General features: G+C 45.4%; 1 protein-coding gene across 1 annotated transcript in view; it reads right to left on the bottom strand.

The window, feature by feature from the left end:
- The window catches only part of Abca4 (ATP binding cassette subfamily A member 4), a 127,254-nt gene that overhangs the window by 10,744 nt on the left and 88,750 nt on the right, over positions 1–27,760 (bottom strand). Inside the window, 19 exon segments of the mRNA XM_047556864.1 lie at positions 1,709–1,850; positions 2,921–3,027; positions 3,512–3,574; positions 4,024–4,144; positions 6,735–6,864; positions 7,224–7,347; positions 11,610–11,757; positions 12,787–12,902; positions 16,922–17,099; positions 18,571–18,740; positions 19,003–19,077; positions 19,206–19,311; positions 20,703–20,728; positions 21,242–21,248; positions 22,208–22,302; positions 24,977–25,163; positions 25,930–26,028; positions 26,481–26,605; positions 27,177–27,433. Of these exon segments, the coding sequence (XP_047412820.1) occupies positions 1,709–1,850; positions 2,921–3,027; positions 3,512–3,574; positions 4,024–4,144; positions 6,735–6,864; positions 7,224–7,347; positions 11,610–11,757; positions 12,787–12,902; positions 16,922–17,099; positions 18,571–18,740; positions 19,003–19,077; positions 19,206–19,311; positions 20,703–20,728; positions 21,242–21,248; positions 22,208–22,302; positions 24,977–25,163; positions 25,930–26,028; positions 26,481–26,605; positions 27,177–27,433 (2,276 nt within the window).

The following is a 27,760-nucleotide window of genomic DNA, read 5'->3' as shown; positions in this document are numbered from 1 at the left end:
TGGTCTTTAATATGGTCATTGCAAGGTAGTCTTGTGACTCCAGAACTTCTTCACACGTTGGCTCCTAGCACTTAAATGTAAGCAAGATCCTTCCCTTCTCTTCTATTTATCTAACAGTATAGACATAAATCCCCCAGTGTTTTATAGCTGTTTATGGTATTTACTTATTTTGATGTTCAAATTGTTCCATATTTGGTCATTGGTGGTCCCTTCAGGATGGCACCTATGTTCTTGTAACATGTCTCTTCATTTTGCTTAAAGAACTTCCCCCTTTCTGGCACAATAAGATGTTCTAGCTTTGGAATCTGTCACTTATTTGAGGAGTCATGGCTCCCTTGAGCAGGGGATATTTAAAGATCGAAATCTGGGCAGAGTGTGCTCACTGCTATTAGGGTATTCTTCCTTCTTGGCTCTTTCAAAGGACAGATAAACACATACACAGCAATATGCACAGCACATATACAGGTACGTGTGCACTATACATGAGCCTCTCTACATGCATGTGTAAAAAGCCTGTAAGTATTTCATGAATTCACAGTGTTATCTCTAACTCCAATCCACCCCCACAGAGCTCCTTCTTGCTCTCCCCCTTTCCGTGTTTGTTTTGTTACCTCTTCCATGGTGAGAAGGTTGACTCCAAAAACATCAACACATTTATCCACTTACTTAATCCTATATAATGCATCTAAAATGGTTTCAGGATTGCTTTTCCCATACCTTTGCGAAAAACTAGAAAGAGCTCAGAAATTGAAGTTCTTGGTCCCCACTCCATCCTGCCCAAGACTGAGGATAGCTAGATACTATGTTCATCAGTTGTATTAGTTCTTTCCCCCACATCTGTATGATTATGATATTTATTTGAAATAAAATTGGGTTAATTTGCTTAAGTTTTTTATGTAGTGTTTTTGCTTTCACTTATACCCCCTTCTCATTCTTATTGATTTAGTTTTATTTGTGAATATGTAGAATAGTAACATGCTTCCAGAAGTCAAAACTATAGAAAGGGATGCCCTTAGAGAAGTATCATCTCTTCCCTTCTTTCTTCCGTATGAATTCCCTCTTGTTCATCACCAAATCCATTGTTTTCTGGTTTATCCATTTTGTGTTCTATTTGTGAAGGCAAACTGACATTTAAATGCTCTTTTTTTTTTTTAACACAAAAGTAGCATTCTACATGTTCTCTTTTGCACTTTGATTTTTTCCATTTAACAATATTAAAAATAACTCCCATCAATTCACAGAGATCTTCCTTGTTCTTTTTTTTAATAGTTGCATAAGATGTGTTGTGTGTATAAATTAGTCTACTATAAATTAGTCAACCAGTCTACTATGCCTAAACATTTAGGTAACATCCAGTATTTTGCAATTATAAACACAATGAATAACCTTGTATGTACAGGTTTTGTACTGTGGGATGTGCATCTTCAGGGTAAATTTCCAGAAGTGTAACTGCTGGGTTGACAGGTAAGTGCATGCATCTTGTTTGATATGAATGCAGTAACTTTTTTTTTTTTGCCTGTTTTGTTCACCACTCTACTGCTGGCTTCTAGAATAGTGCTTGGCTCCCAATACACACTATCAAGCATTTGTTGGAATGAATAAATGAATGGATAATATGCTTTACTTTTCCATTGCTAAATTAATATACTCCATGAATCAGGCTTATGGTTTGCCAAACTCTTATATGGCCACAACACACCATTATTACCTTCTCAATTTCTTCTGCTGGTACACCTCGAAGCCGGGCATAAAGGTAAAGATGTTCTCGGCCTGTGAGCAGGTCATCGACTGCATCAAACTGAGGACAGTAGCCCATATTTTGATGGACTTCAGAAATATTGGTTAAAATACTGCAAGAAGAAACAGCAATTGGTGAGTTTCCTACATAGAGAGCATGACTAGAGAGCTGGGCTGGAGAGATTCTCCCAGGGGGATAAGGTGGCTGACTCTTCTTCCTGCTTTGCTTTAGAAAGACACGCCAATTTGGAAATCAAGGCAGGGATCTTGCAAAGAGGTAAACAAGTGGGAGCTCATCCTTTGTCCTGTCCTGAGGAGGCCAGAAGTCTGTTTAAAATTGCAGAGGGCAGCATTCACCCTCCAGAAACCGAGGACTCAGGCCAGTCTTTCCTTTATACTCTTTGGTGTGGTAAAGCCAAGCATTAGCACACAGTCATTGTAGACTTAGGGCCTCCAAGAGTCCTTTTACAAGTCCCTGTCTAGAAACAACCTGGAGAAAGGACACTTCATCACAGGAGTTCTGAACTTGGGATCCAGGGGCTCCAGTATGATCACGAACATGCTTTAGGACTCAGTAAATCCCTGAAACTTTCTGCAAAAATGTGTGAAGAGAGGTCATGGGAGGTGCTGGTGTAATTTTTTTATTTTTTTTTTGGTACTGGGGATTGAACTCAGGGGCACTCACCACTGAGTCATATTGCCAGTCCTATTTTGTATTTTATTTAGAGACAGGGTCTCACTGAGTTGCTTAGTGCCTTGACTTTGCTGAGGCTGGCTTTGAACTCATGATCCTCCCGTCTCAGCCTCCCAAGCTCTGAGGATTACAGGTGTGTCCCACTAAGCCCAACTGGTGTAATCTTATGTAGGAAGAGGGTACACTGTTTATCAGGTGCTTAGAGGTGATGACCCCAGAGAAATAAAGAATCATTGACTTAGTGCTTCCCAGAATTTTCCAAGAACCTGTGCTAAGAGCACTCTTAACAATCACAATTCATTTCCATTTTCCAGTGGATCTGTCATGTACTTTTTGAATCATGCTCTCTGGGAGGCCTCTTCCTCTGCAATGATCTTTCCGGGTCACAGAGTCACCCTGACGTAGGGTCTGAGGGTCACCCTCGCTATGCTGGATCAGGGATGTGGCCTGTGAGCTACCCCCTGAGGCAGGAAGGGCAGGGGCACTCACCTCTTGCCTGCTATAGTGGCATCACCTGAGGTCACTGCCGTGTCCCCTGTGAGCATCTTGAATGTGGTTGTTTTGCCTGCACCATTCACTCCCAGGAGGCCAAAGCACTAGGAGAAAACACAGAGCTGGACTTGCACACAGAACAGGAAGACCTGGAATGTCAGGCCCCAGGGCCAGGGTGTGATTTGCGGGAGGCGTTTGAGACCTGGGCTGCCAGTAGAGAGGTCACTAGCCACGTGTGGCTACTGACACAAACTACACCCAGTCCCAATGGACATGGACCCTATGGGTAAACTACTCTGGAATTTTAAAGACTTAGAATGAAAAAAAAAAAAAAAAAGCAAAATATCTCATTAATATTTTATATTAATTTCATGTTGAACTAACACTTTAGATATATTGAGCAAAATTTAAAATATTATTAAATTAGTTTTACCTGCTTTTACTTTTTTCATGTAACTTTTAGAAAAATTAAAATTCACCTATGTGGTTCCTGTTAGATTTCTATTGAGTAGCTCTACTTCAGAGGGGAGGAGTCTTGCATAAGCTGATTTTTCTGAAGCCCTTTCATGCTGTTCTGCAGGTACCCACCTCGCCAGGGCGGACTCCAACACACAGCCTGTCCACTGCTGGGCTGGAGGAACCTGAATAAATCTGCAAGATCCAGAGAAACTGAGGTGAGGCCTGAGGCAGGGTTAGAACAGGGAGGGCAAGAGGAAGCAGAGGAAGGGTGGAGAAAACCACCAACACTGGGAGGTTACGGATCGACATGGGTGTTCAGAGAGCAGCTGTAAGCTCTGAGAACTGTGGAGCTGACCCACGCTGTGCAGATGTGGAATGGAGAGAGATTCCTGGTGGTCAGCTGAAGGAACTCTCACTGAGAGCTGTGTCCATACCCAAGAGGACTGGCAGGGACGATGCATGGACCTAGATGCTCTTGGAAGACAAGTTACAACACAGAGATGATGAGGCCACATATTAGGAAAACACAGTGCCTGCAGAAGCAGAGCACTTGCTCTAGAGAAGGAACATGACGTTGCTGTGCCACCTGAGGGTCCAACTAGCAGCACCTCCCAACCAGTCTGCCCACACCTGTCTTTTACCTTGGTTAGTTCATTCAGTCTTAAAATATCAGTTTTATTTCCACCACTAGTAATTCTTTGTCTCTCTTCAGCCACATCATCATCTTCATCAACAATGGGCTCCTTAGTGGGCTCAGCCATCCTAGGGGAAGGATGAGGGACAGGATTGGGCTAGGTGTACAGAGTCCTCGGCCCTGTGGTGTTCACCTGACCTTTTTTCTCATTCCCTCACTTCTGCTCCTGCTGGGCTTCCATCCCACAGGGATTTCATCCTAAAAAGGGCTCCTAACAGGAGTTAGGCACAGACAGAGAGGTTGAGTGCTCACATCCAGAGTCTGCTCCAGGTTCTAGTCCATGCTGGACCTGTGGCAGGTCATTGGACCTTTCTGAACCTTGCTTCCTCCAACCACATGATGGAGAGAAGACTCTATCTCATGCAGTTTAGTGAAGATGATCTCAGCACAGTGCTTGGTGCAGAGTAAAGATACAGGTCCCAGAAACTTATTACTAAGACACTTCTTCTATGCCAAGCACTCAGTTAAGCTTAGTTACTGTCTACCAAGCTTTCTATGTCCTTCCACCCACTCTGCAAACTCAAGCTCTTAAAAACCACTGTCATCGGGTCACCCCATGCCACCAAACCTTCCATCATTCTCCATCAGCTGTAGGTTAAAGCCCTGACTTCCCAGTTGGTATATCAGAGCCGTGTGCTCAGGCCCCACCTGCCCTTCCCACCTGATCATCTCTTGCACTCACTCCTCCATCTACCACTGGCGTCTGCCCCTGATCCCTAGCTCATGCTGGCCTTTGCCACCTTTGGCATACCTTGCTGAGAGAATCCTCCCCATCCTTAAAGGCACAGACTCTTCTCTGAAATCCTCCCTGACCACCAAGGCCTCCAGTCCTCCCTTCTTCCCTCCAGTCTATCGCCAAGTCTTGTCTAACAAACTTCCTGCCATTTACCCAATCAACCTATTTCTCTCCATTTCCTGATGACCCCCTTTCTACCCAGGCCACCATGGTTCTTGCCTGAGTACCAATATGGCCTTCTGTCTGGTACCCCTGCTCCCAGTCCTGGTATGATCATATCACTTCTCTGATTAAAACACCCCAGGGGTTACCTGTTGCCCTCAGGTTTGAGTCCCAAGTCATTAAGACAAGAGGGTGTTTCATGATGGGGCTGTGCCCTCCAGATTCATCTCCTGTCCCCCTTCACCTTTCACAGCCTGAACTCCTGCCATTCCATGCACCAGTCTTACTCTGTAGCTGCTGTACCTTTGTGTGGGTCCTGTCCTTGATAAGAGCACCCTTCCTTTCTCCCTTCCCTGGCTACTTTGCAATATGGGTGTGGCTGTGAGCTTCTAGAAGACAGAGAGTGTGGTATGCTTCTCTAGTCCTCTTTAGGATCTAAGGCAGGCAGGACACATTCAACTGTGTTGTCCTCAGAGTTTGAAGCTAATAGATTGTTTGGTTAATTAATCCTTTTCTCTGTTCCTTCCCACCTTCCATGAAGGCCTCTAAAAGATGTGACCAAAGCTGTAGAGGGGACTTTAAGGGCTGAGGGCCCCAAGAACAATAGTTTCTGACACTGGATCCCATAAGTAGAACCATTTCCCAAATCATGTTTTATTCAAAGTGTTTCGATCCATTATATTGTTCAATCTTGTGAGTAGAGCAATAGAGTCATTTCCAATGAATTAATTCCCTATGGATCAAAACCTAAAAAATATGCAAAAAATCAAGTCTAAACTTGTAATCTCTATTTATGTGTGGCCAGACTTAGTTTGAGAGAGGAAACAAAATGCTGGCCAGGTACAGTGATGCCCACTTGTAATCCCAGCAACTTGGAGGGCTGAGGCAGGAGGATGGCAAGTTTGAGGCCAGTTTCAGCATAGTAAGACCCTGTCTCAAAATAAAAAATGAAAAGGACTGAGGATGTAGCTCATTAGTTGAATGTCCCTGGATTCAATCCCCAGTACGAAAAAAGAAAAAAAGAGAAAAAGAAACAAAACACTGTCAGGAAATCTTGTTAGAGAGGCCCAGTGATTGTAAGGCCAGTAAAGGTCTAGATTACAGAGGGGCTACCCTCTGGAAACTGGGTCCCTGCTCAGAGTGAGGCAGGAGCTGGCAAGGTCTCAGGGCAAGAGCCTGGGGAAGATGGGCTGAGCTGGGCTGGGGCCCTAGCCAACTGACCTGGTCACTGCTAAATCCTGGTCAAGTTAGGGTTGACAGCTATTATCCTGCATTATTGCTCCTCACCCCTTCATAAGCTTCTGGCTGCCCTCACCTGGCACATGGCCCCCACATTACTCCCCACATTCCCTGCCCTGTGCTATCCCCACTCAAATTTCTAATTAGCAAAAGGGCATACTTTGTGTCTTCTCAAAACTATTTCCTAGTTCTTTGGATACTTTTTAAACCATTGTTATTTGCAATGCTATTGTCCACTTTAAAATGAGTATGTGGTAATTAAATGAGAAGATTAAAATAAAGAGTTGAAACTAATAACATTGTATTTTAAATAGTTTGAAGTTGAGACTTGGCTCTGCTTTTAATATGCCTATTTTAATCCATCTCTTCCTGTGGTGTTTAGAAAAAGCCAGGCCTTGAGAATGTAAAAAATTCATCATGGAGTGGGACTCCTGAGGAAAGAAATAACCACATCAGTATGAATTTCAGTCTAGGACACACTGAGCACCCACTGGCATGCCCAGGGTGCAGCAAGGACGTACCATCGGGTGAAGAAGAAGTGTTGCTGGACAAGGAGATTCAAGAGGAAGTACACCACCCCTTCTGCTGCCATGGCAACCAGGTTCTTCCCAATCAGGTCCCACTGGAATGGATTTGGGGAGTGCTCCTCACCTGGAGATTGAAGCCACTGAACATCAACAGGGATTGAGTCTGTCAGCTGCCCCAGCTCACCCCTAAAGACCTGGCCACAACACTAGGCCCAGCTGGACCAGGTCTCAAACAAGGGATTAAGTAAGGGCCAAACATGAGTGTCATCTTGGTAAAAGCTTGCCCTCCGCCCTGCCTGTGGCTCCTGAGCCATGAGAACAGAGGCACCCTAATCCCTTCTGGGTGGTAGAAAAAACCCAGACCAACACGGTGCCCTCCCACCCCAGCCCAGGATACAGATCTGATGTAGAAACCCTTGCTGCAATCCTCCCCGCCTTGACGGATCCAGGGCCTGTGCTCCATGGACCTTGAATGCCACCTACCAAACCGGGCATAGACGTCTGTCACAGCCTGACTCAGAGCCAGATCAATGAGGCCCCGGCCCAGGCAGAAGTGGGGGAAGATAATGAGCAGCTTCCTCAGCATGGCGTTGAACCTGAGTAGAGTCTGAAACAGAAGCACAACTGTCAGATATAGGGGCTGAGGCAGCCTACCCTGTCCTGAGCAGGTGGGCCCGGATGCCCTCCCTAGGGCAGGAACAGGGGAGGTCTGCGGGAATATCTGTCCTTCCAGCTAGACTGGCCACAGGAGGGATTGGTTAGGTAGAACACAGAGAGTTTGATGTGGACATCCTGAAGTACTTGCTTGGAGGTGCCTCAGGACCAGGCCAAGGAAGTAATCAATTCATGACTAATCAATGCCTGGGGCTCCCTGTGTGTTATAGTTTGGATGTGAGGTGTTCCCCAAAAGCTCACATGTGAGACAATGTAAGAAAGTTCAGAGGAGAAATTATTGGGTTTCAAGAGTCTTAACCTAATCAGTGAGTTAATCCCTGATGGGATTAACTGAGTGGTAACTGGAGGCAGGTAGGTAGGATGTGACTGGAGGAGGTGGGAATATATATTTGGGGTATATATATTCCTATCGGGCAAGTGGAGTCTCTCTCTGCTTTCTGATGATGTGAGCTGCTTCCTTCTGCCATGCTCTTCCACCGTGATATTCTGCCTCACCTTTAGCCCTGAGGAATGGAACCAGTCTTATATGGACTAAGGCCTCTGAAACCTTGAGCCCTCAAATAAACCATTTCTCTTTTACAGTTGCGCTGGTCGGGTCATTTGGTCACAACAGCGAAATAACTGACTAAAACTCTGTCATTCTTGTGTATAGCAACTGACACCTTCATCTAGTCCAGCAGCATTTTGTAAACATTTACTGTGCAGAGTATTATACGGGCACTGGGGCTAACTGTAAAGAACATGCATATTGCTTTCCTTAACCCTCTGTTACTCTGTGGACAACAGCAATAATCCGTGGAGAAGCAGTGCCCTACTGCTGTCTATTTGGGCAGCTCTTCTGCAGACTTACTTTATCATGGCATGGGAATCCTCCAAAGCGACTGTTGCCAGAGATGCAGCAGCTGCTAGGAGTGTGACTGGGGTCTCCCCTTTGATACAGCTATGATCTAGATCCAAATAGAGGCTCTTCCATTAGCTCTATCTTAGTCCAGCATGAACCAAAGGGGAACAGACCCCGAGCTGTCCATCTCCTGGCTCTGCTTCTCAGCTCTGCATGGGGCAACCTGTCATTGTCTAAGGAGTATTGGGCACAACCTCCCTTTAAAAGGTAGAAGGGACACCAAAAAGGTGAGGCTGGTGAAACTTGCTGGGTCCAGCTGTCCACTCCATCTGGCCCATCCTTACCCTATGCCTCCTACCTCTCCCGTCTCTGCACCTCTGCTCAGGTTCCCTCATCCTTCTCTACACTTGCCTCCCAACTCTTCCCAGAATGCACTGTGCTCCTCTCCCTCTAGGCTTCTTCATTTGTGGTTTCTTTCTTTCCCCTTCTTTCCTTCCTTCCTTCCCTCCTTCCTTCCGTCTTTCCTTTCTTTCTCTTCTTTCTTTTTTTTTAATTTATTTTTATTGTAAACAAATGGGATACATCTTGTTTCTGTTTGTACATGAAGTAGAGGCATACCATTTGTGTAATCATACATTTAAATAGGGTAATAGTTTTTGATTTATTCTGTTATTTTTCCCTTCCCCCCACCCCTCCCACCCCTCTTTTCCCTCTATACAGTCTCTCCTTCCTCCATTCTTCCCCCCCCACCTCTTTCTCTTCTTTTTCTTTTCCTTCCTTCTTTCTTTTTTTTTCTTTCTTTCTTTCTTTCTTTCTTTCTTTCTTTCTTTCTTTCTTTCTCTCTTTCTTTCTCTTTCTTTCTTTCTTTCTTTCTTTCTTTCTCTCTTTCTTTCTTTCTTTCTTTCTTTCTTTCTTTCTCTCTTTCTCTTTCTTTCTCTCTTTCTTTCTTTCTTTCTTTCTCTCTCTCTTTCTTTCTTTCTTTCTTTCCTTCTTTTTTTTCTTTCTCTTTCCCTTTCTTCCTTTCCCTCCCTCCCTCTCTCCCTCCCTCCCTCCCTCCCTTTTTTCTTTCTCTTTTTCTTCCTACTGGGGATTGAACCCAGGGGTGCTCTACCACTGAGCTATATCTCCAGAACTTTTCATTTTTTATTTTGAGACATATCTGGCCAAGCTGGCCTCAAACTTGGAATCTTCCTACCGCAGCCTCCCAAGTAGCTAGGATTACAGGCTTGTGCCACCAGACCCAGTGGCACCTGCAATTCCTGATTCTTATAGCTCTTAGCAGGAGAGGATGCTCTTTTCCCTTGTGCTCTCTAATGAGATTCCTATGCTTTAGAGAGCTCTTTCAAGCAGTCTCTTCTCTTAGGCCTCCTCAGATTCCTGGGTTAAATATCCTTTCCTCTCTATAGTACTTACCACATTCCCAGGATTATTTCTATTTTTTTAAATGCATAATAGAAATACAGCCGATCACCTACTTTCTCCACCAGTCATTGGTTCCCTGGAGGACAGGAACTGGGTCCTACTTGTTTTTATATCCTTCCTAAATACCTTGCACAATGGTTAGCTCATTGTAGGCACTTTATTATTTATTAACTAGGCTAATACAATTCTACTTACTCCAGGTCGGGTTCAAGTTGAAATTCCCCCCTAAGATGCTCCTACTCCCTGCAGCCCAGCTCTCTGACCCACTCTGGTCTGTTGTCTTTTACCTTTCCTGCTCCCTTGTTGTTAACTCTGTCTTATGGACTACTGCATACTGTGGCTTTTCAGTTGCTAACTTGATGTGCAGCTTGCTTCCTGACTGAAATGGGAGCTCCTGGATGCAGGACGAGTGAGTCCCACTTGTTCACATTCACACATCTATCCCACGGTGTTCACCAAGGAAATGCCTCCAGACTTAGCAAGGACAGCAGCTACCCTAGGAGCCTCATGTGGGATACTGGACATTTCTATCACATCTATTGGTCAAGGAAGCAGCCTTTATGGGAAGGAGAGTGCTTTGTAAATGGCCGAGTGCTCAGTATGTGGCTGAATATGGCTGCAGGAGCAAGAGAGTTCTGAGTTCCTTTTAGCTTGCCATTTAATTATTCTGAAGTAACACACTCTCTGAAGACAGTGGGCTGTGAGCCTGTGACAAAAACAGCTCTGGTGAGCAGCGTTTTCATCCACCAGGATACGCGGGCCATCTGCTGGTTCTTATCCATGTCCCTCTGGGATCTGACTGTGATCGACTGTATTTCTATTATTAATGGCACAGGTGGGTTTCATTCCTCACTCAGTAGCCACAGAAAGCCTGACTAAGTCTGGGAAAAATTGGCTCTGAGGAGGCCATGAGTGGTTAACTGTGGGGCCTCAGCACAGATTTACCCTCTGTTTTCCCAGCAAGAGGACAGTGCAGATGAGCTGGCTGGTGCCCATCCCTTGGAATGTGAAGAGCTCATGAGGAAAGGAAGGGCTTGCGAGGTGCTTGGGACACAGGGATACGGGCCAGCCTGAATGTTCTGAGGACAACCATGACAGGACTGAGGCAGAGCAGGTGGGAGTGGGAGAGTGGAGTAAAGGGAGCCCTGTAGCTACTGACATTTCTTATAGGATTTAGCTGGCCATCTCTTTCTGGAAGGGAAAGTCAGAGGTGTGGGGACAAGTGTACTTTAGAGCTCAAAACATGGAGTCATTCAGGACCACGATTTCCTAATCCTGTCCTAGGGATTAACAGGTACAGGATAGTACATGTTAGCATGTTACAATGAAGCATATTAGCATAAGAAGTGGGAGAAAGGATATTTATGTATCACTTGTATGTCTCTAGAACACATTAGAAACTTGAATAACAAGTTCCTTTGGAGAAGGGAACTGGGTGAATCTGAAACAGGGATAGGAAGGAGATTTTTCATTATATGGGGCCTTTGTTCCTTTTACATTTTGAAATCACCTGAATGTGTACTTACTTGTGTCAGTGTGTGTGTGTGTGTGTGTGTGTGTGTGTGTGTGAGAGAGAGAGAGAGAGAGAGAGAGAGAGAGAGAGAGAGACAGTGTGTATGTGTGTGTAGGAAACCTAACAAACCTAACACAGTCCCAGAAGAAACTTTCTTGAAAGGAGTATGAAAATCTAAAAAGTTAGGGTCTTGGCAGTCATTTATAGTTTGCTGAATAGGCTTAGAAAATGCAACATTCAGAGCATGTAGATCAGCAAGAAGAAAGAGGGAGGGAGGGAGGGAGGGAGGAAGACGGCAGTGCTGGTCTGAGCACTGAGCATCTTCTGCACATGTGGCGCTTGCCCATGGCTCTGCTTGACCATTGCAAGCTCTCTAGTATCCTATTAATCAAATAAAAGATCTGAGAAAGTCACTCACCTGGTTATTCTCAAATAACTCCAGGATGAAGGTGATGGCACTGCTGTTGATGCCAATGAATAGATTAGCACAAGACAAAGCCACATAGGCTGTGCTGGGGACGTCAAACAGGAAAGATGCTGGGTACATCATGGGAATGACTGCCCATCTGTGTGAAATGGCAACACCATGGAACAAGTTCCAATTGTCATTCCATCAACCATACCTCTAGATAGGATGCAGTCTCCTCATGTGTGAGGTGACACATTTGAATGGCCAGAGCCCCAGGGGAAAAAAGAGATGTTCCACCCCTAGGTTTCACACCTCATCTTTAAATGGAGACAATAATGCCTGTCCTGACCATCTCATGGATTATGTGAGGAGCAAACAACAGTGGCTGTGTGTGCACTTTGTGAATTACAATACACAGGAGGGTTCTCCACCCTGCAATGCTTCCCGCTCTAGTCTGGATCTGCAAAGCAGAGCTGAAGGTCCCAAGGAGTTCATTGTCACAGTTCCCTGGGTAGTTCAGTCACACTGGCTTCTGAATTCTCCTTTTCCAAGAGAGATAAATGGAGACCATTGCTCTGGTAAGACTTTACTGGCTCACATAGGAAGGGACCAGGTATCATTATTTCCATTTTTCAGATGAGGAAACTGGGGCCCACATGGGTGGTTTACATGTCCATAGTTACACCTAAGCAAGAAGTAGGCTTGGGATATAAAGTTGCATGATTGGCTCTACCACCAGCTGGACTTAAATCTCTGTCATCCTGTAGCCTGACTCAGGAGCAGCTTTCCAGCTGGAGTTTTCTATTATGTGAAAAGAACTCCCAGTCAGTACAGTTGGAAGCACAGAGATGGGCAAAGGGGCCATAAATGACCTAGAGCTGGGGAGGAACTGGGGAGTGGCCAATTCTCAGACTCCAGAGAAGGCCACAGTGGGAGTGGAAGAAGAGTCAGACTATGTGGAGCCCCTCCCATTGTCCCTGAATGGACAGGCCTTAGAAATACCTCTACTGCAGGAGTCAGAAGTAGAAGCCAGACAGATTCCTGATTAGCAGAAGCAGACACGCCAGGGACTGGAAGCTGACCCTGCACACCTACCACTGTTGGAAGTCCCAGTCTGCCATCAGAAGATAACCTCCCATCCCTGGCTTCCCTTTGGTGCCAGTAGTTAGGGACCCGAATGACTTACCCATACAGCATGAGCAGTGCAATCAGGGCAGGAAGACTCCTGGGGGACGTGTAGGCTTTCTTCTGAAACCCCATGAAGATGCCCACCACCAGTCCTGCACTCACCGCATAATTCATCTTGAACAGAGAAGAAGATAGCAAGTCACTGAACATCTAGGACCTGTTTCACGTTCTATAAAATGAGGGCTGGGACCAGGCTCCTCCAGACCTTAGGGCCTGGGATTAACTCCATTTGTCTAAACATTCCTAGTCCTCCTGCTGTCCCCCTCCCCCAGGGACCTTCAGTCTTCATCTATGGAAGGAATGAATTATAACATCCCACCTGATCTCTCACTCTTTCTAATTAGTTATGAAGCCCAGCTGATACTACTTTCTAAGCATGTCTCTAGAATTCAGAAAAACTTAAAATATAGTCATTGAACTCACAAAACTCAAATAGATGATGATACCATTTCTGAAAAATGCAGTCCTGAAGCCATTAGGTGAGGCACAGGAAGGTGGGTGGCCACAGTAGGGTTGAGTCTCAAACAGGATGAAAACTTGAGGAGTGTGAGGAGGGTACCCACAGAGGGTCCCAGGGCGAGTGGTTGAGCCCCAAAGGGATGAGGAAGGTGTCCTTTCAGGGGGCTGAGCTGGTGTGGAGTATGAGCCAGGACAGAGTGAGGAGGAGCAACAGCAGGGAAAGCGGGTATTCACACAGGGAGGGGTGGTGGTAGAGATGGGGCACTTGTTACTTATGGGTAATAAGCTCAGATAGGTAAATGATTTGGGGTGAAAGAAGGCAGTTTCTCACTCTTGGAGAAAGGATTTATAAATATGGAGACAGAAAACTAGTATGAGCCCTCTGGTATTGGACTGGAGCTAAGGTTTTGTGAGCATAGAGTTCAGTGTGCAGAGACTGAGGAACACAGATGTCAGTGTGTGGATGTCTGTGGATGCACATACATATCTTCCCTGGTTCTATCTACTGAGAAGACCTGGTCCCAATGATACTCTGGCAGCAATGAACAAATCTGGCACCTAGATCTTGGTCTCTGAGGGAATGAACCAGGGCTCTTTGGGGGAGATGGTTGCTTCTGGGAAGGGATGGTAGAGGGGCAGGGTTAACCTGAACCATCTTATGGTGCCAGGGAACAGTGAAGTGCTCAAGCAGGATGTAGACATAGTGAAGAGGGCACAGAGGCCAGCTTGAAGGAGCTTTCCCTGCCACACTGGGGACCATCTTCTATTAAGCTAGTAATGATGGTTTCGAATTATAATCTATCAGTTAACACAGGACCCATGACTACATACAGAAATAAATAATAACCAAATAAATGGGAAGTTTGGCAATGACCAGGATATTTGCATATCTTCAAAGTACTTCTCAAAATTCTTAGTAATAATAAGGGAAGAGAGTAGCTCTGATGGTGGAGAAGCCCAGTAGACACCTTCTTAAATGACTATGTGAAAATTCTCAGTAATAGACAACTTAAAACCAGAAGCAAGCTGATAGGATGCAAGAAGAACCTGGCTTCCATTCCATGACACTGCTGCCAGGGACACACAACCTCAATAGAATCATGGGGAAGCCTCAGGCAAACCCAGATTGAAGAATGTTCTAAAACACAATTGGCCTATAATCTTCAAAAGGACTAAGACCAGGAGTATTGAGGAAAGACAGGAACTAACTGTATCAGGCTAAAGGAGACTAAAGAGGCAGGACAACCAAATGCAAGACAAAATTCTGAGCTGGGTCCTTGCCTAGAAAAGAGATCATTGGTGCAATTGACAAAACTTGAGGGGGTCCAAAAAACAGGTAGTGGGGATGTGCCAGTGCTGGTTTCCTGAAGTTGACAGCTGTGCAGTGGTTGAAGGGGGCATGTCCTCATTTGTAGGTGATAAATGTTGAAGATGCTGGTGTGTGTGTGTGTGTGTGTGTGTGTGTGTGTGTGTGTGAAAGAGAGAGAGAGAGAGAGAAAGACAGCGTGCAGAGAGCGCATCTGTCAAGAAGTTGCTCCCAAATGACTCAGACCAAAGTTTCATACTGTACTTGACACTTTTCCACAAGTCTATGATTTCAAAATTAAAAAAAAAAACACAGATGACACATATGAAAAGGTAAGAATGTAAAACACCACAGGTGATCTAAGTGAATGATATAAACAATAATTGTTCATTTGACATTGACCCCCCCAGCATGTGTTGTGTTTTTAGCACTGACTAATGAGAGTGATTCTGTTACCTGGCAGTTCAGCCAGGGAACCTGCCTGAATCTGCCTACATCAGAAAAAGGCAAATGATGGAAAAAGAAAAAACAAGTTTTATGCACTCTTTTCCCCCTGATTGAATTTTATGCAGCTGCTTCTCCCCAGTTTGACCAAACTGCATAAAATTCATACTTCCTTTTCCCATAATTTGCCTATTTTTATGCAGGAAGGTAGCTGGATCCAGCCAGTTGGAATACAGGAAGGCTCCCTGGCCTGACTGCTGATAACAAAAGATTGTGAAATTCAGCACTATAGATTCAGATTTCAGGCCAGCTTTAACATTCTAGAGCACCAGGAAGCCTGCCAACACCATACCCAATGCAGTCTTCTAACCCTTCCTAGGATGGCCCAGGCTCTTCTTTGGCAGTATGGTATCCACCCCAGATGGCCAGTGTGTCCTTCTAGGCATATCTCTCCATAGGTTCAGAGTCCTCTCTCTGTAGACACACACACACACACACACACACACACACACACACACGTCATCCCCAAGTGTAAATGCTGTTCCTCATCTTTTAAAGGGGTGAAAAAAATCATCACTTTAATAAAGTAGCTTCTCAGGGCAGGTGAGCCTGGCTCCTTTCATGTTAAAATCTCAGGGCCACTGTGGCCTCTGCCCAAAGAGAAGCTTGCAGCTTCTGAGTTCCCAAGCACTTGCATTTTTTCATGAAGATGGAAGAGAGGAAAGAATTTAGTCACTATTGACAATTTCTAGTTTTGAGTGTTAAGAGTTGCCTAATTAGTTGAGCAAGATTAAAGAAATCATGTCTTTCAGGAAAGCTAATTTTTAGTATTGTCGAAAGCCACATGGAGAGGGTCACTTGTGTTGGCCTCCACAAGATGCTACTGCTGTCCTCCACCAGTTGCTGTATCACCTAGTGGAGGCTTACACTGGTCTTGGGATGCTGAGATAAAATAAAGGATCATGTTACTGAAGAGACCCAGAAGAGATGAGTTGTGTTCTCTCTCTCTCTTCTTTTTTGCTGTATTGGGGGTTGAACCCAGGACGCTCAACCACTGGGCTACACCCCCAACCTTTGGTTAGGGTCATAATGACCCCTGCTACATTGTATCTAGGCCTCTGCTACCAATTCATTCTAACCCTGTGGCCTAACATAAGGTACCCCATTCTAATTCCTCCTTGTTCCACAAACTTGGTTGCAGTTGTAAGTAATGTGGTAGTCTATTGTTGCTCTGACCATTTTATTTTTAATTTTCCCTAAAGTAGTGGTTAATCTAATATAGTGAAGTTCTGTCTCGTTACTCTAGGGAAGCAAAATAAGGATAATGGGTAGGGTTTCCAGATTTGGCAAATATAAATATAGAATGCTCAATAAATTTGAATTTCAGATATATGACTAACTTTATTAGTATAAATATGTCCTATGCAATATTTGAAGTGGGATATACTTACACTGAACATTTACTCATTGTTAGTTTGAAATTCAGATTTAATTGGCTATCCTAAATTCATCTGGTGAAACTCTAAGGAGGTTCTACTTTAGACTTTTGGGGGATGGGTGGGATTTAAGAAGGAGATTTTGGGTGAAGGACCCCTTGGTCCCTTCCCACATCCAAACTATTTTGGGGAAGACCAGCCTCATGCCTACAGCACAACGATTACTTGGTGGGACAGAAAACCCCTCAGCGCAGGACACTGAGCCCTTACTCGACAGTTGTGAGGCTGTGACCCTCAGCCTTCCTCAGCTCTGGGGCCCTGGTGCCTTTCTAAGAAGATATCAAGGGACAGTAGCACACAAGGCCATTAGCCTGGCACCTTCCAGCAGCCCCGACAGTGCAAGAACTCCTCAGGCACTGTCACTTCTGTCAGAGCACGCTCGAGTGCCACCTTGGGCCCAAGAAGGCGAGGGAAGGCCTGCCACTCACAATGTCCCAGAGGAAGTTGGTCATCCAGTAGGTGGTGGCGCTCACTCCACTTACAAACTGGAGGTGCTTGGCTTTATTCACCCTCTCCTGGATCAAGTAAAGGACAAAGCTGGCCGGGACAAAGGACATGGCAAAAATCACACAGATGGCAACCACAGCATCCACTGATGTGGTCAGCCTGCAGCAGGATGAGAGACACAGGGAGAGAGAGGTGAGGAAACAGGAGCATAAACAGGAGCAGATACACGTCAGGTCCTGGCAGTCCTTACCCAACCCAGGTTATGACCCCCAGGCTCCCAGTACCTAGCCTGAAGCCTGTCATTCCGCTGAACTGTCTTAATCAGTCTGGGTCAATGTTACGTGGATATCAGTAGTTGCCTTTCTTGTTTCATGTGAGCATTTCTAGACAAACTTTCTTTTTATTAAGTTTTAAAACTATTTGTCAATAGTTATAGAAATCAAAATGTATATTAATCTCATATACCTCAAAGCTCTTGTTAGCACAAAAAATTTGTGGATTAGCTTGAGTTTTGTATATAGACAGTCATATGGTCTTTTAGCAAAAGAAATAAATCATCCTGTTCAATCACATTTTGGGGAAATGTTCATAATATAAATAAGGTAAAAGAGAGCAGGCAAGTTATACAGGATCTGGGTTCTATTCACCCTTTCCTGGACCACATAGAAGACCTCTGGCGAAGGGGGTGGAATCCAGCCATAGCCCCAGGCAGAGCTGTGCCCGCCTGCAGAGAGGAGCACCTGCACACAAAGGCATGGCTGCGCAGTCACCGCCTGACTGATAGCCCCACACAGACCATGGCAGAACCATGGCTGGAAGGGAGAACCAACATGTTTCCAGGCAATACCCCAAACTAGGTAGGGTGGTAGAAAAGAAGTTCTTGAAACTTTATTATCTAAATTTTATTTAATGAACATATTCTGCTTTATAATCACAGAAAACTAATCTTTCATATTCCATATTCCAACAGCTTGGCAGGAGGTATGGAAACTTGGTCTGAGTGAGAATTTAACATAGGATAGTTGAGAGCCCAGGGGGTGTCCAGAGAAAGGCATCACGGCCCAAGAATTAGCAGAGACCCTGGGTGTGTTCGGCAGCACTAAGTGTATGCTGGGTAGTTAAATGAGCCTCTCGGAAGAAGTGTGCACTAATAAAGACACCCCCAGCAATCCTTCCTGCACACAGTTCTCAGAAAGAGCAAACAGGTCACAGTGCACAAGACGGATGTTTTTACCAACTGAAGCTGAGCCTCAGAGCCTAAGCTTGAGCAAGACAGACCTGTTGACACCTCAAAACATGACCACATGAGGGAATTAGCAGAGTCTGGGATGATCATGCCTGGGGAAAAGAGAGGTTCACAGAGCCTTCTCAGCCTCTGGCAATCATTTTGCATACTGGCAAGGAGAATATCTGGGTAGACTTCAGAAGCAACTTGTTATGGAAAGCCCAAAGGGAATGGAGTAAAATACAAGCTTACTTTCCAAATAAATATGGGGGAGCAAGAAGGGCCAAACAGTGTGGTCCATGAAACATTTACATTGCTATCCAGTCCTGCCCTTCATGGTAGTGAAAACCTAAAGAGTGAGGAGGTGACAAGAAAGCTGTGAGCGTGGGGGTCCTGTTGGCTTACACTGTGATCTCAGAGAGCTGCTCCTTTGTCAGGTTCAGTGGCTGGCTGATGACGGTGATTCCGTGCTCCTCGGGGTTCCTGTCCTTTGGCAGGTTGGCCCGCAAGATGGCGTTGTGGGCTACATTCAAAAAGCTAACCAGGGCGTGCCAGCCTTTGTTGTTAAACCACACCTAGAGGGCAGAGGTGGCTTTTGTTAGGCTACACTACAACCTGACACCCGAGATTGGCACTAACAAGGGCTGCTTAAAGAAAAAATCAGCAACAGGAAAAAGAAGGTGAGGATGAGGTAGGGTTTGGCAGCTGGGAGACATTCCGCAAGATTTCAGCAAGAAGAGGTATTGAATTTAATTAAGCTGGGAAAACAAGAATAAAATAACGGGCTCACATCACAAGATTTTTTTAGCTCTAGGGCGGATTACACAAGTCCGGTACCTTAATGTTGTCTTCAGTTTCAAGATATTTAAGGAAATCAGACATTTCTTCAGATGCTTCTCTGGTGATGGGGCCCTAGATAACCACAATAAACAAGCAAGAGGGTTTGGTTTGGTTTGGTTTTTCTGTGACACTCATGATAATTTCTATTTCATAATAATTAAACAAGTCAAAAATCCTACCCAAATCTCCTGTTTACATACCCCGCTCACGTTCATTATCCGGCCAAGTTCACTTAAAAAACCAACAAGATCTTCCCCAGTGATGGGGACCACTGGAAGCTTTCCTCCAATGGAAATTCCCCCGTATCTATAAGGCAATGAGAAATCCTTAGATCCATGCAATGAGCCTCATGCCTCCCAGTGACTCTCCCAGCTTCTAAGGGAAATGTATACTTCAGGGAGTATTTTCTGGACTAGCAAACAACACTGCTTCACTTTGCAAATCAATGTTTTTTGTTTGTTTTGAGACAGGGTATAACTATGTTGTCCATGCAGGTCTCTAACTCCCAGGTTCAAGAGATCCTCCTGCCTCAGGATCCTGAGTGCTTGTACTATGGGAGTGTGTCATTACACCCAGCTATAAACCAGCTGTTAGCTCTTCCCCATTACTGCTCCAGGATGAAGGCTGGACCTCACCTTGGCATAAAGGACCCTTCTGAGCCTGGACTCTGCTCCTCTCCAACTTCAGCCCTCCTCAGAACTTCCCTTGAGGGATATGTTCTAGCCATGTTGACCCATGTTGATCTCCGTTAGAGCTCCAGATGGTCTGGGTCACTCTTGTGTCTCCCTGCCTTGCCAGGCTGCTGGCTTCCCCAGGCTGTTTTCTCTTTCTCTTTCCTAAGCATCTGGTCAACTCCAACTTGCCTTATATCTCTCATCACTCTTTGATGTTGTCCATGACTCTTCTCCCACCCTACCTTTGTACTTCAGGTACTTCTGGTCCCACTGCATACATCTTTATCTAAGTAGGGCCAAGTACTGCTGTTCCTTTCTTGGTACCTCTCAGCCCACCCCTGGCTTAGACAGCATTCACCAGCTCCTGCCTGACTCTTATGTGTGTGTGCACGAGTGGTGCTGGGGATTGAACCCACGGCCTTGTGCATGCGAAGTAAGCACTCTACCAACTGAGCTATATTCCCAGTCCCTGCCTGACTCTTGCTTGCTTCTTCACTGAGATCCTGGTCTTTGGTTCCATCTTCCATACTGCTCTAGTCTCAAGTAATTGTGTTGAAAACACCAATCTGAATGTGTCACTGCTTTAAAACTCTTCAATGAAGAATAAAAGCCAAACTCAACAGAACAAAATAAATTCACTAGTAAAGCAAAGCAGAGGAGGAAATCCTTCTTTCTCAGAGTCTCAGATTGCCCCTTCACCCCCCACTTTCTGCTTCAGCAGAGGCACTCCAGTTCCCTCTAGGGGACATTTCTAAGTTGGATTCACTTTACAGTCTAGAAGCTACCCAGGAAAGTCAGTGAACATCAGCCTTGCACCTATTCTAGAGGCCTCGTCCTTGAGGGAGTCTGAGTGACTCCTTGAAGACTCTCCAAGTCTCAGGAACCACATGAGCCTCCAGGATGGTCCAAGAATGGGGTGAATTCTAGGGCTGGACTAGACCCTCTGAAGCCTAAAATGAATAGACCAAGGAATGTGCACGCTTGCAATCTGAGATTGTATTTCTTATAAAAACCGTCTCTTACCTCTGTTCGTTGACCCAGAATTTGCTCTTTAGGACTGAAAGTCAAAATAAAAATAAAGCATTAATTATCATAAGTATGACAGAAGTATTAATTTTCCTTCCCAAATAATCATTGGAACGTTTCAGCCTTTAGGACCATTTTTGCATTTTCTGATATCCAGTGTGGCAGCCACCCAGTCTGGAGGCCAAGTCTGGAAATACACACAGAGAACGGACCTGATGCTTTTCACCACTGGCTCCCCCAGTCACATCCAGCCTGCTGCACCTTCTAAATGGTCACAGTCAGCTCACATGTCCAGCCAGTGTGCCCAACGTAGACCCAGAAAACACGGCAATGACCATGTCAGTGTGGAGTGAGGGCTGTAGCCCTTCTGTTTTACCTGCACAAATGAAAATCTAATGATCCCCTGCACACTTGAGGGAAGTTCTGACTTTCCCCACCCAGAGCTAAGACCCTGACTTTAGACAGTCGGAGGAAAAATGACAAGATGGGAAACAGGCAGACACCAACCCTAGACTTCAGAGTTCAAGCCTCTGAACTTTTACACTGTCATCAACCATCAAGTAAAAAATCTAAAATCCCATATTGCAAATGTGCTGTTGAGTGTGGCTACTGCCGACTGTGTGGCTGAATCAACTCTGTGCACACTGCTTTTATTTCTGGGCTTGGATGGCATTCATTTTGCTCATCGCTGGCTTGGCCCTGCCCTCCCAGCAGCTGCTTTCGCCATCTGCGGTGCGTTCTAGTCATTTGAGTGTTTGTCCCTAGTTCAGGGCTCTGGTTGGGGAAGCAACTGAAAATACTACTAAAATTAGACCCTATGTTTTATTTTACAGCTGAGATGTGTGGGGACTGGATGACAGCTCCGTAGGATCTCTCCAGAGAGCAGGCTCTTGTCAAGCTGCTGGCTCTGATAGGGGATGCTGATGGCCTTCTATCCCAGAGGTGGGGCTTGATAAGGACAGCTGCAGAGCTGAGAGAACCAGATACTCACTGAAGGGTTCACGGGCATTTTCTAGGGCAGTGATAACAGATAATAACCTAGAATTGGAGTATGACCACTGCAGCTAACTCGGTCACCCCTGGCCAGGGGCACTGTCGCTCTGGACCTAAGGTTGTCCTTTTTCCCTTTGTCTCTCCCTTTTCCTTCTTGCTTCTCTTTTCTTCTTCTACTCCCCCTCTTTACTCTCCCCTCTCCAAACTTTTATCTGTTAACTAGTTAAAATACAAGGCTGCATAATTAAATAAACTCTATGCATTTCTGGTAATATTTTTGATAGTGCCTGAGTTAAACTTTGCTGGCCCTAAACATAAAAATGTAAAGCAAAATGAATCTTCCATGGCGTTTTGCTTGTATGTATCTCAGTTGCTTTTTCTGGTGGATGAGGCCCTCACATTAGAAAACAGAAAACATTCCACTGCCACGGTCATAGGTGAACTTTCTGTCTGAAGTCAACACTATCTATAGAGGGCTGGAATGAGAAGAACCAAAGTTCTCTTCTTACCTGCTTCTTATAAGAGCCGGATATGTTTTTACCAAGTAGTCCGAAATGTTCCTGTTCGTAAGGTTTTGTAGGATTTCAGTGCTGCGCTGGATTCTCTGAGGTAATGAGACTCACATTAATCGCTTTGGAATTTGAGATCTTAAAGTCTGTGAAATTCCTGTTCTTCTCCAAAAATTATTTATGGACTCGGATACTAGGAAAATACTAAACAAAGCACTGACATCTCCCTAGTTTCCATATCAATCATGTGGCAGTCGTCTTTGGTCCCTCTTCTTTTCCTCCAATCCATTGACAAGATAGGATGGTTTAACCCGTTCGTGTTTCTCCAGCTCCAATCTTGGAACCTGAGTCCAAGCTACCACCTAGACCTCACCTAGGCCTCCACAGAAACTTCCATACTGTCTTCACCCTTGGTCCACCATGGTCCGTTCTCCACCCAGCTGCCAGATCAAAATACAGGTCACACACTTCAGTCACCTTGCTTATCACTCTCCAATAAACCCCAGGGTCAACCCAATCTCATTGTCAAGGCACTGTGGCCCTCTGTAATCTGGTCCTGTCCCCTCTCTGAGCTCACCTGCCACCTTCCCCTTGTGGAGGCTTTGAACTTGGTGGTTCACTCTGCCTGCAAACTCTCCCTGCAGAACTGCCCATGGCTGACTCTCAGTCCAAATTTGATTCCTCACAGAGGAATTATCTCTAGTCCCTTTCTATCACCACATAGGCTTGTGTTGTCTTCATAGTGCTCATCTCTGCCTGAGACGTCCAGTCTGATGAACTATTTACTGTTTGTTTTCTTTGGTATGCTATCATTTCAGGGAGAGCAGGGGCTTCCCTCTCTCCCTTCTCTCTTGTTGGCTATTATGTCCCCAGTTTTCAGAGTAGTCTCTGGCACATAGCTGCCACACAATACATTTGTGATGTGAATGAAAGTATTTGAATAATGCCTTACAATTTACAAATGACTTTCAAAATACATCTAGGACTAGAAACTAGTTAGCTAATCTAACGTTTTTGGAAAATGCAAAAATGCATGAGCTTGGGCTAGGGATATAGCTCAGTTGGTAGAGTGCTTGTCTCACATGCACAAGGCCCTGGGTTCAGTCCCTAGCACTAAAAAATATTTAAAAAGTAAAAAAAAAAAAATTTTTTTAAATGCATGAACTTGGCCTCCAGGTGGCAATAATACTTTGTATTTAGGAACACATAGTCTAGAGTTGTGTTAGCCAATGTGGTAGGATGGTCATGAGCCTTGGGCAACAGCATTTCACTCTGTCTAGGGAGTGACCCAGGGGTAGTAGGTGTGGGGACCTGGGGGGGCACATTAAACAACCATCATAATGCACCATTCTTTTCACTTTTCTTCATTTTCATCTCTCCCTTGCCTTTCCCATTTGACTTTTCCTCCTTGGTTTATTTTCTTCCCTTTCTCCTCTCAGATGGAGAACTAGCATCTACTCGATGCTTGCTGTGTGCCAGGCACCGTGTTAAGTGCTCTACATACATGATCTCACTTAATCCTGACACTTATGAAAGAGGAATTCTTACTTTACAGACAGAGAAATCAAGGTCATAAAGGTTGCTAAATTTCACTGGGTAGCAGAATGTGTAGGTGGTTGGCCTAGGATTGGAACCTGCATCTGTTTGATTCTATAGTCCTGGCTGTTGCCACTCTATCACCAGCTTCTTGTGCTGACAATGGCACCCAGGGAGAAATGCCAAGCTCCTCTGGAGGAAGCCAGGTTGGAACAATTGCTGATGCATGGGATGGTTTATGATCAATCATTTTCTAAAATGTATGTCAAATAAAATATTCCTGCTTGATCTCCATGTATACTAAATGTTAGGGGTGGAGCACTCGCACCTCAGGACCCTTCCTTCTGTAACATTCTTTCAATGCTGCTGGGTCCTGAGGTGGGAGTGCTCCATCCTTTCTCACTGGGAATGGACCACCCAGAACAAAGACTCTAGCCCCAGTCTCCCTTGCTGCTGCTTTCTGCTCAGCACTGTGTAAGTGGAGATGATATGTGGCAGCTTCTAAAAGTTTTTCCTTGCACACATTTGCCCTCTTTTTCTTTATCTGTTCTTCTATTCTGCTGCCTGGAAAGTACACTGCGCCATTTTGGCCGGTGAGATGGAGGCCTGCTTGGTATGATGAGCAACAAACATCGAAGGCTTTCACGTGAACTTGTACAGGGGAAGAGTTGTGCCTTGTTCCAACCACTGTGCGTTTGGGGTTGTCATCACTTGAGTTGAACCTAATTCTAAGTAATTCTTTATTACATTATTTCCACATATTTCTGAATCCTCATAATAATGCTGCAAAATAGGTGCAGTTATCCTGCATTTCTAGGTGAGGAAATGCAGGCTCTGCGAGGTTGTGTAAATAACCCAGGCCTCCCTCACCCTCACCCTGTGCTCTTCCCACTGCACCCCATTGACTCTTTGAGGATTGGTCATTCATTAACAAATCATGAAAGGGGCTGACCAACACTCTCAGCAAGGTCACTCTATTCAGCAAGGAGGCTGAATAGGAAGTGTTTGGTGGGAGATGAAGCTATGAGTCAGTGACTTATTCCCGGTGGCACAGTGACAAGGTCCTCTGGGAAGCCCCTCTGAAGGACCTAGGGAGCCTAGGTTAGCCCCCTGGTTTAACCTTCCTCACTTAACAGTTTAAAATATTATTCTGATAGAAGCTTAGGAGGTATCAAGCAACCCCCATCCCTGGGACTGCAGGCAGATGGGGCCCTGGCTCCCCATGCTGGGTACCTGTGGGGGCGGGAGCCCCCCGGCGCCCTCAGGGCACTCGGGTAGCATGGTGAGCTTCTCTCTGGTGCTGCACTGGCAGGAGGGTGAGGGGTTGGCTGGTGTCCATTTTTGCTTCTGGAACAGATGGGTGATGTTCGGCGACACTGGGGGAGTCTTCCAGGGGGTTGAATTGCCACAGGGGTACTCCCTCATGGAAGGCAAGAAGATATTCCACAATCAGTTTCAAAGTTGATTTTAAAATCCCTAGAAAGGAGAAATAGTGCCCAACTCTCTCCTTTCAGCTTTTCCTCTACTCGGAGCCATGCATTTTCTTCTTATCCTCTTGGTGGTTAGGTTCTGCTCAAGCTTAGGTTCATTTGATTGCGTGTGGCTAGGGGGTGACTATTTAGTTTGTGAACTCTGTACGTCTAGCAGTTTTCTCTAGCTATTGAGAGATGGAACAAATAAAAGAGGAATTTGAAAGTAGTCTATTTGGTCTTTATTAATAACTTTGAAAGAGAAGTTAAAATTACATTGAAACTTTAGGATTTCCGGTGGATTTCAACCCTCCCCTACAACTCCCTTCTCTATACTCGTAACAATTGAGAGCTGGCCATAGGAGTCATTAATGACATTTGGGGTCCAATTACACAATAGCATATCCTCCATCTCCCTCTTACCCCTGTTCAGAGGTCTTTCAAATAAATTCTGGGGAATCATGTATCAACTCAATATAGAATTTTCATATGGAGAAATACTGAGCTTTCCGATGTTGCAGGAGCTACCTGGGAGGTATGACTGCCCTAGCACATAGTGCTTAAGGAGAGGCTGGGTAAGTGCTGCTTGGAGACATGGAAGTGGTCCATGAAATACAGAGCAGGACTCGGGGTCTCTCCCATCCCTGCCAACTCAGACCTCATTGCCAGTCTCCCCGGGGAGATAGGGTGTCAGGGTAAGGGTGCAAAGGGACTTACAGAAGCCACTCTTCCTTCAGGCAGCGGTTGCCGAAACCTGGCTTGTTCAGGAGGACGTCTGCCAGTACCTCAAGGTGCTTGCTGCCTGGCTCGTCCATGCTAGGTGGAGTGAGAGAGTCTTACTGGTAGTCACGTGACTGTGACAGAGTGGACAAAAGCAGCCCACATGCTATTCAAAGCATTTAGGGAATGGCTACTACATGTCAGGCATGTACATGAGTCTCTGAATGCTGCCCGAGGGGTGGTTGTAGATCTCCTGGGGTAGATCTACAACAGGGTAGGCTGCCCGAATAAGCCTACAAATATGAGAGTAGACCATCTATACCTCAAAAAGATGGCTCCTCAACCTACTTTTCCCACTTTGCATCCTCTTTCCTTACTCCCCGTCCATTTCTAGGCAACGACAGTACATTAACTTCTCTTCTGAGGGCAACCCAAGGACCCCTGTCATATTGGTGGAGGTCCCAATCAGAACCCTTCCAAGTAGCATGTGACCCAGGAGCCCCACACCTTGGAGTATAATGATGACCTCTGCGGAAAAGTCTGCGCACCTGAAGAAGGTGTACTGCTGCCCATATATCCAGGGGTGTAGGGTCAAGGCAGGGTATTCACCAAAAGGAGGCACAATGATGGAAAGCACCAGAGCCAAGAACACAAAAGTGGCTGGAAGCACCATCTGTGGGGACACGGAAACATGGAAACACAGGTTGTGGTAAGAGATGATAAACACAGCCTTATAGTCAGACCCTGGTGGGGCTTCTGGGGGAACAGGCGAGGTGTGCAAAGACAGGCTATCTAGAAGAAAGCAGAATGTTCTTGTGGCCATCAAAGAATCTGAATATAGGTAAAGCTCAACCAGAGACTAAAGGGCAACTCAAAGAGCAAGTCACATGACTTCCCATTCTCCGAAGCAGTTTCTTCAGGAAAAGAAAAATGAGGAGAATGACCTGGATATATAGTGTCATTGTAGAATCGAGTGAAAACATGACTTTGTCTTTTTCTGTGATAAGAAGAGCAACATTAGCATATTCACTACTATTTCATTTTCTTTGATAAGTGAGGTTCGATTCTCACAAAGAAGGCTTTTATCACCCTGAATCAAAGGAAATGTTTGGCAAGGAGGAAGCAAAGCAGGCAGGGTGTAAAGAAGGTGCTGAGGGCTATGTTTCAACCCATGGGCACGGAATGCTTGGCTGTGGGCTTGTTGGGCCCCGGGCAGAGTGAAGGAGCACAGCCCTCAGGAATACCTGGGCCAGGAAGTCCTTGCGACTGCGGACAGCGTGGTGGAACCGCTTGATCAGCAGTGCCTGCACATGCTGCAGGACCAGTCGCAGGCCAGTGTTGAGCACCATGCCAGTGCGCTGTGGCTCCGGGGGAGGCTGGCCCTCAGGGTGAGCGGCCTGCGTGGGGGAGCAGGTGTTGGAGCTCTGGGCAGGCTGCTGGGCCTTCTCACTAGGGCTCAAGCAGGGGTGTAGCATGCTGGCATGTTCCCTTCTCGTGCCATCTGTTTGGGGAGATTGGATTAATAATTTGGAAAAACAGACAAGATCTGGACCTCATATGTTATTTTTCTTGCAAAAAAATGGTTTTTGGTTTCCCCTTCATTCTAGAGTAGCGACAAAATGCCAGACCATGCTGATTAAAAAATCTTCTTTAAAAAATCCATTTTACAGTGTAAATTCTGTATAGGTAAAATCACCTGAAATTGCTTGAAAATTCTCTTTTATCATTAAAGAGAAGAAAATATCTCTGAATGCATTGGCAGATACCTAAAACAATTCATTAAAAAAAAAATAAGGTGCAGAATAATCAGTGTAATAAGTTCATGTGT

Source organism: Sciurus carolinensis, chromosome 1, assembly GCF_902686445.1.
Source record: "Sciurus carolinensis chromosome 1, mSciCar1.2, whole genome shotgun sequence".
Lineage (NCBI taxonomy): Eukaryota > Metazoa > Chordata > Mammalia > Rodentia > Sciuridae > Sciurus > Sciurus carolinensis.
Note: the sequence above shows the minus strand (reverse complement) of the source record. Positions and strands in the feature narration are given on the sequence as shown.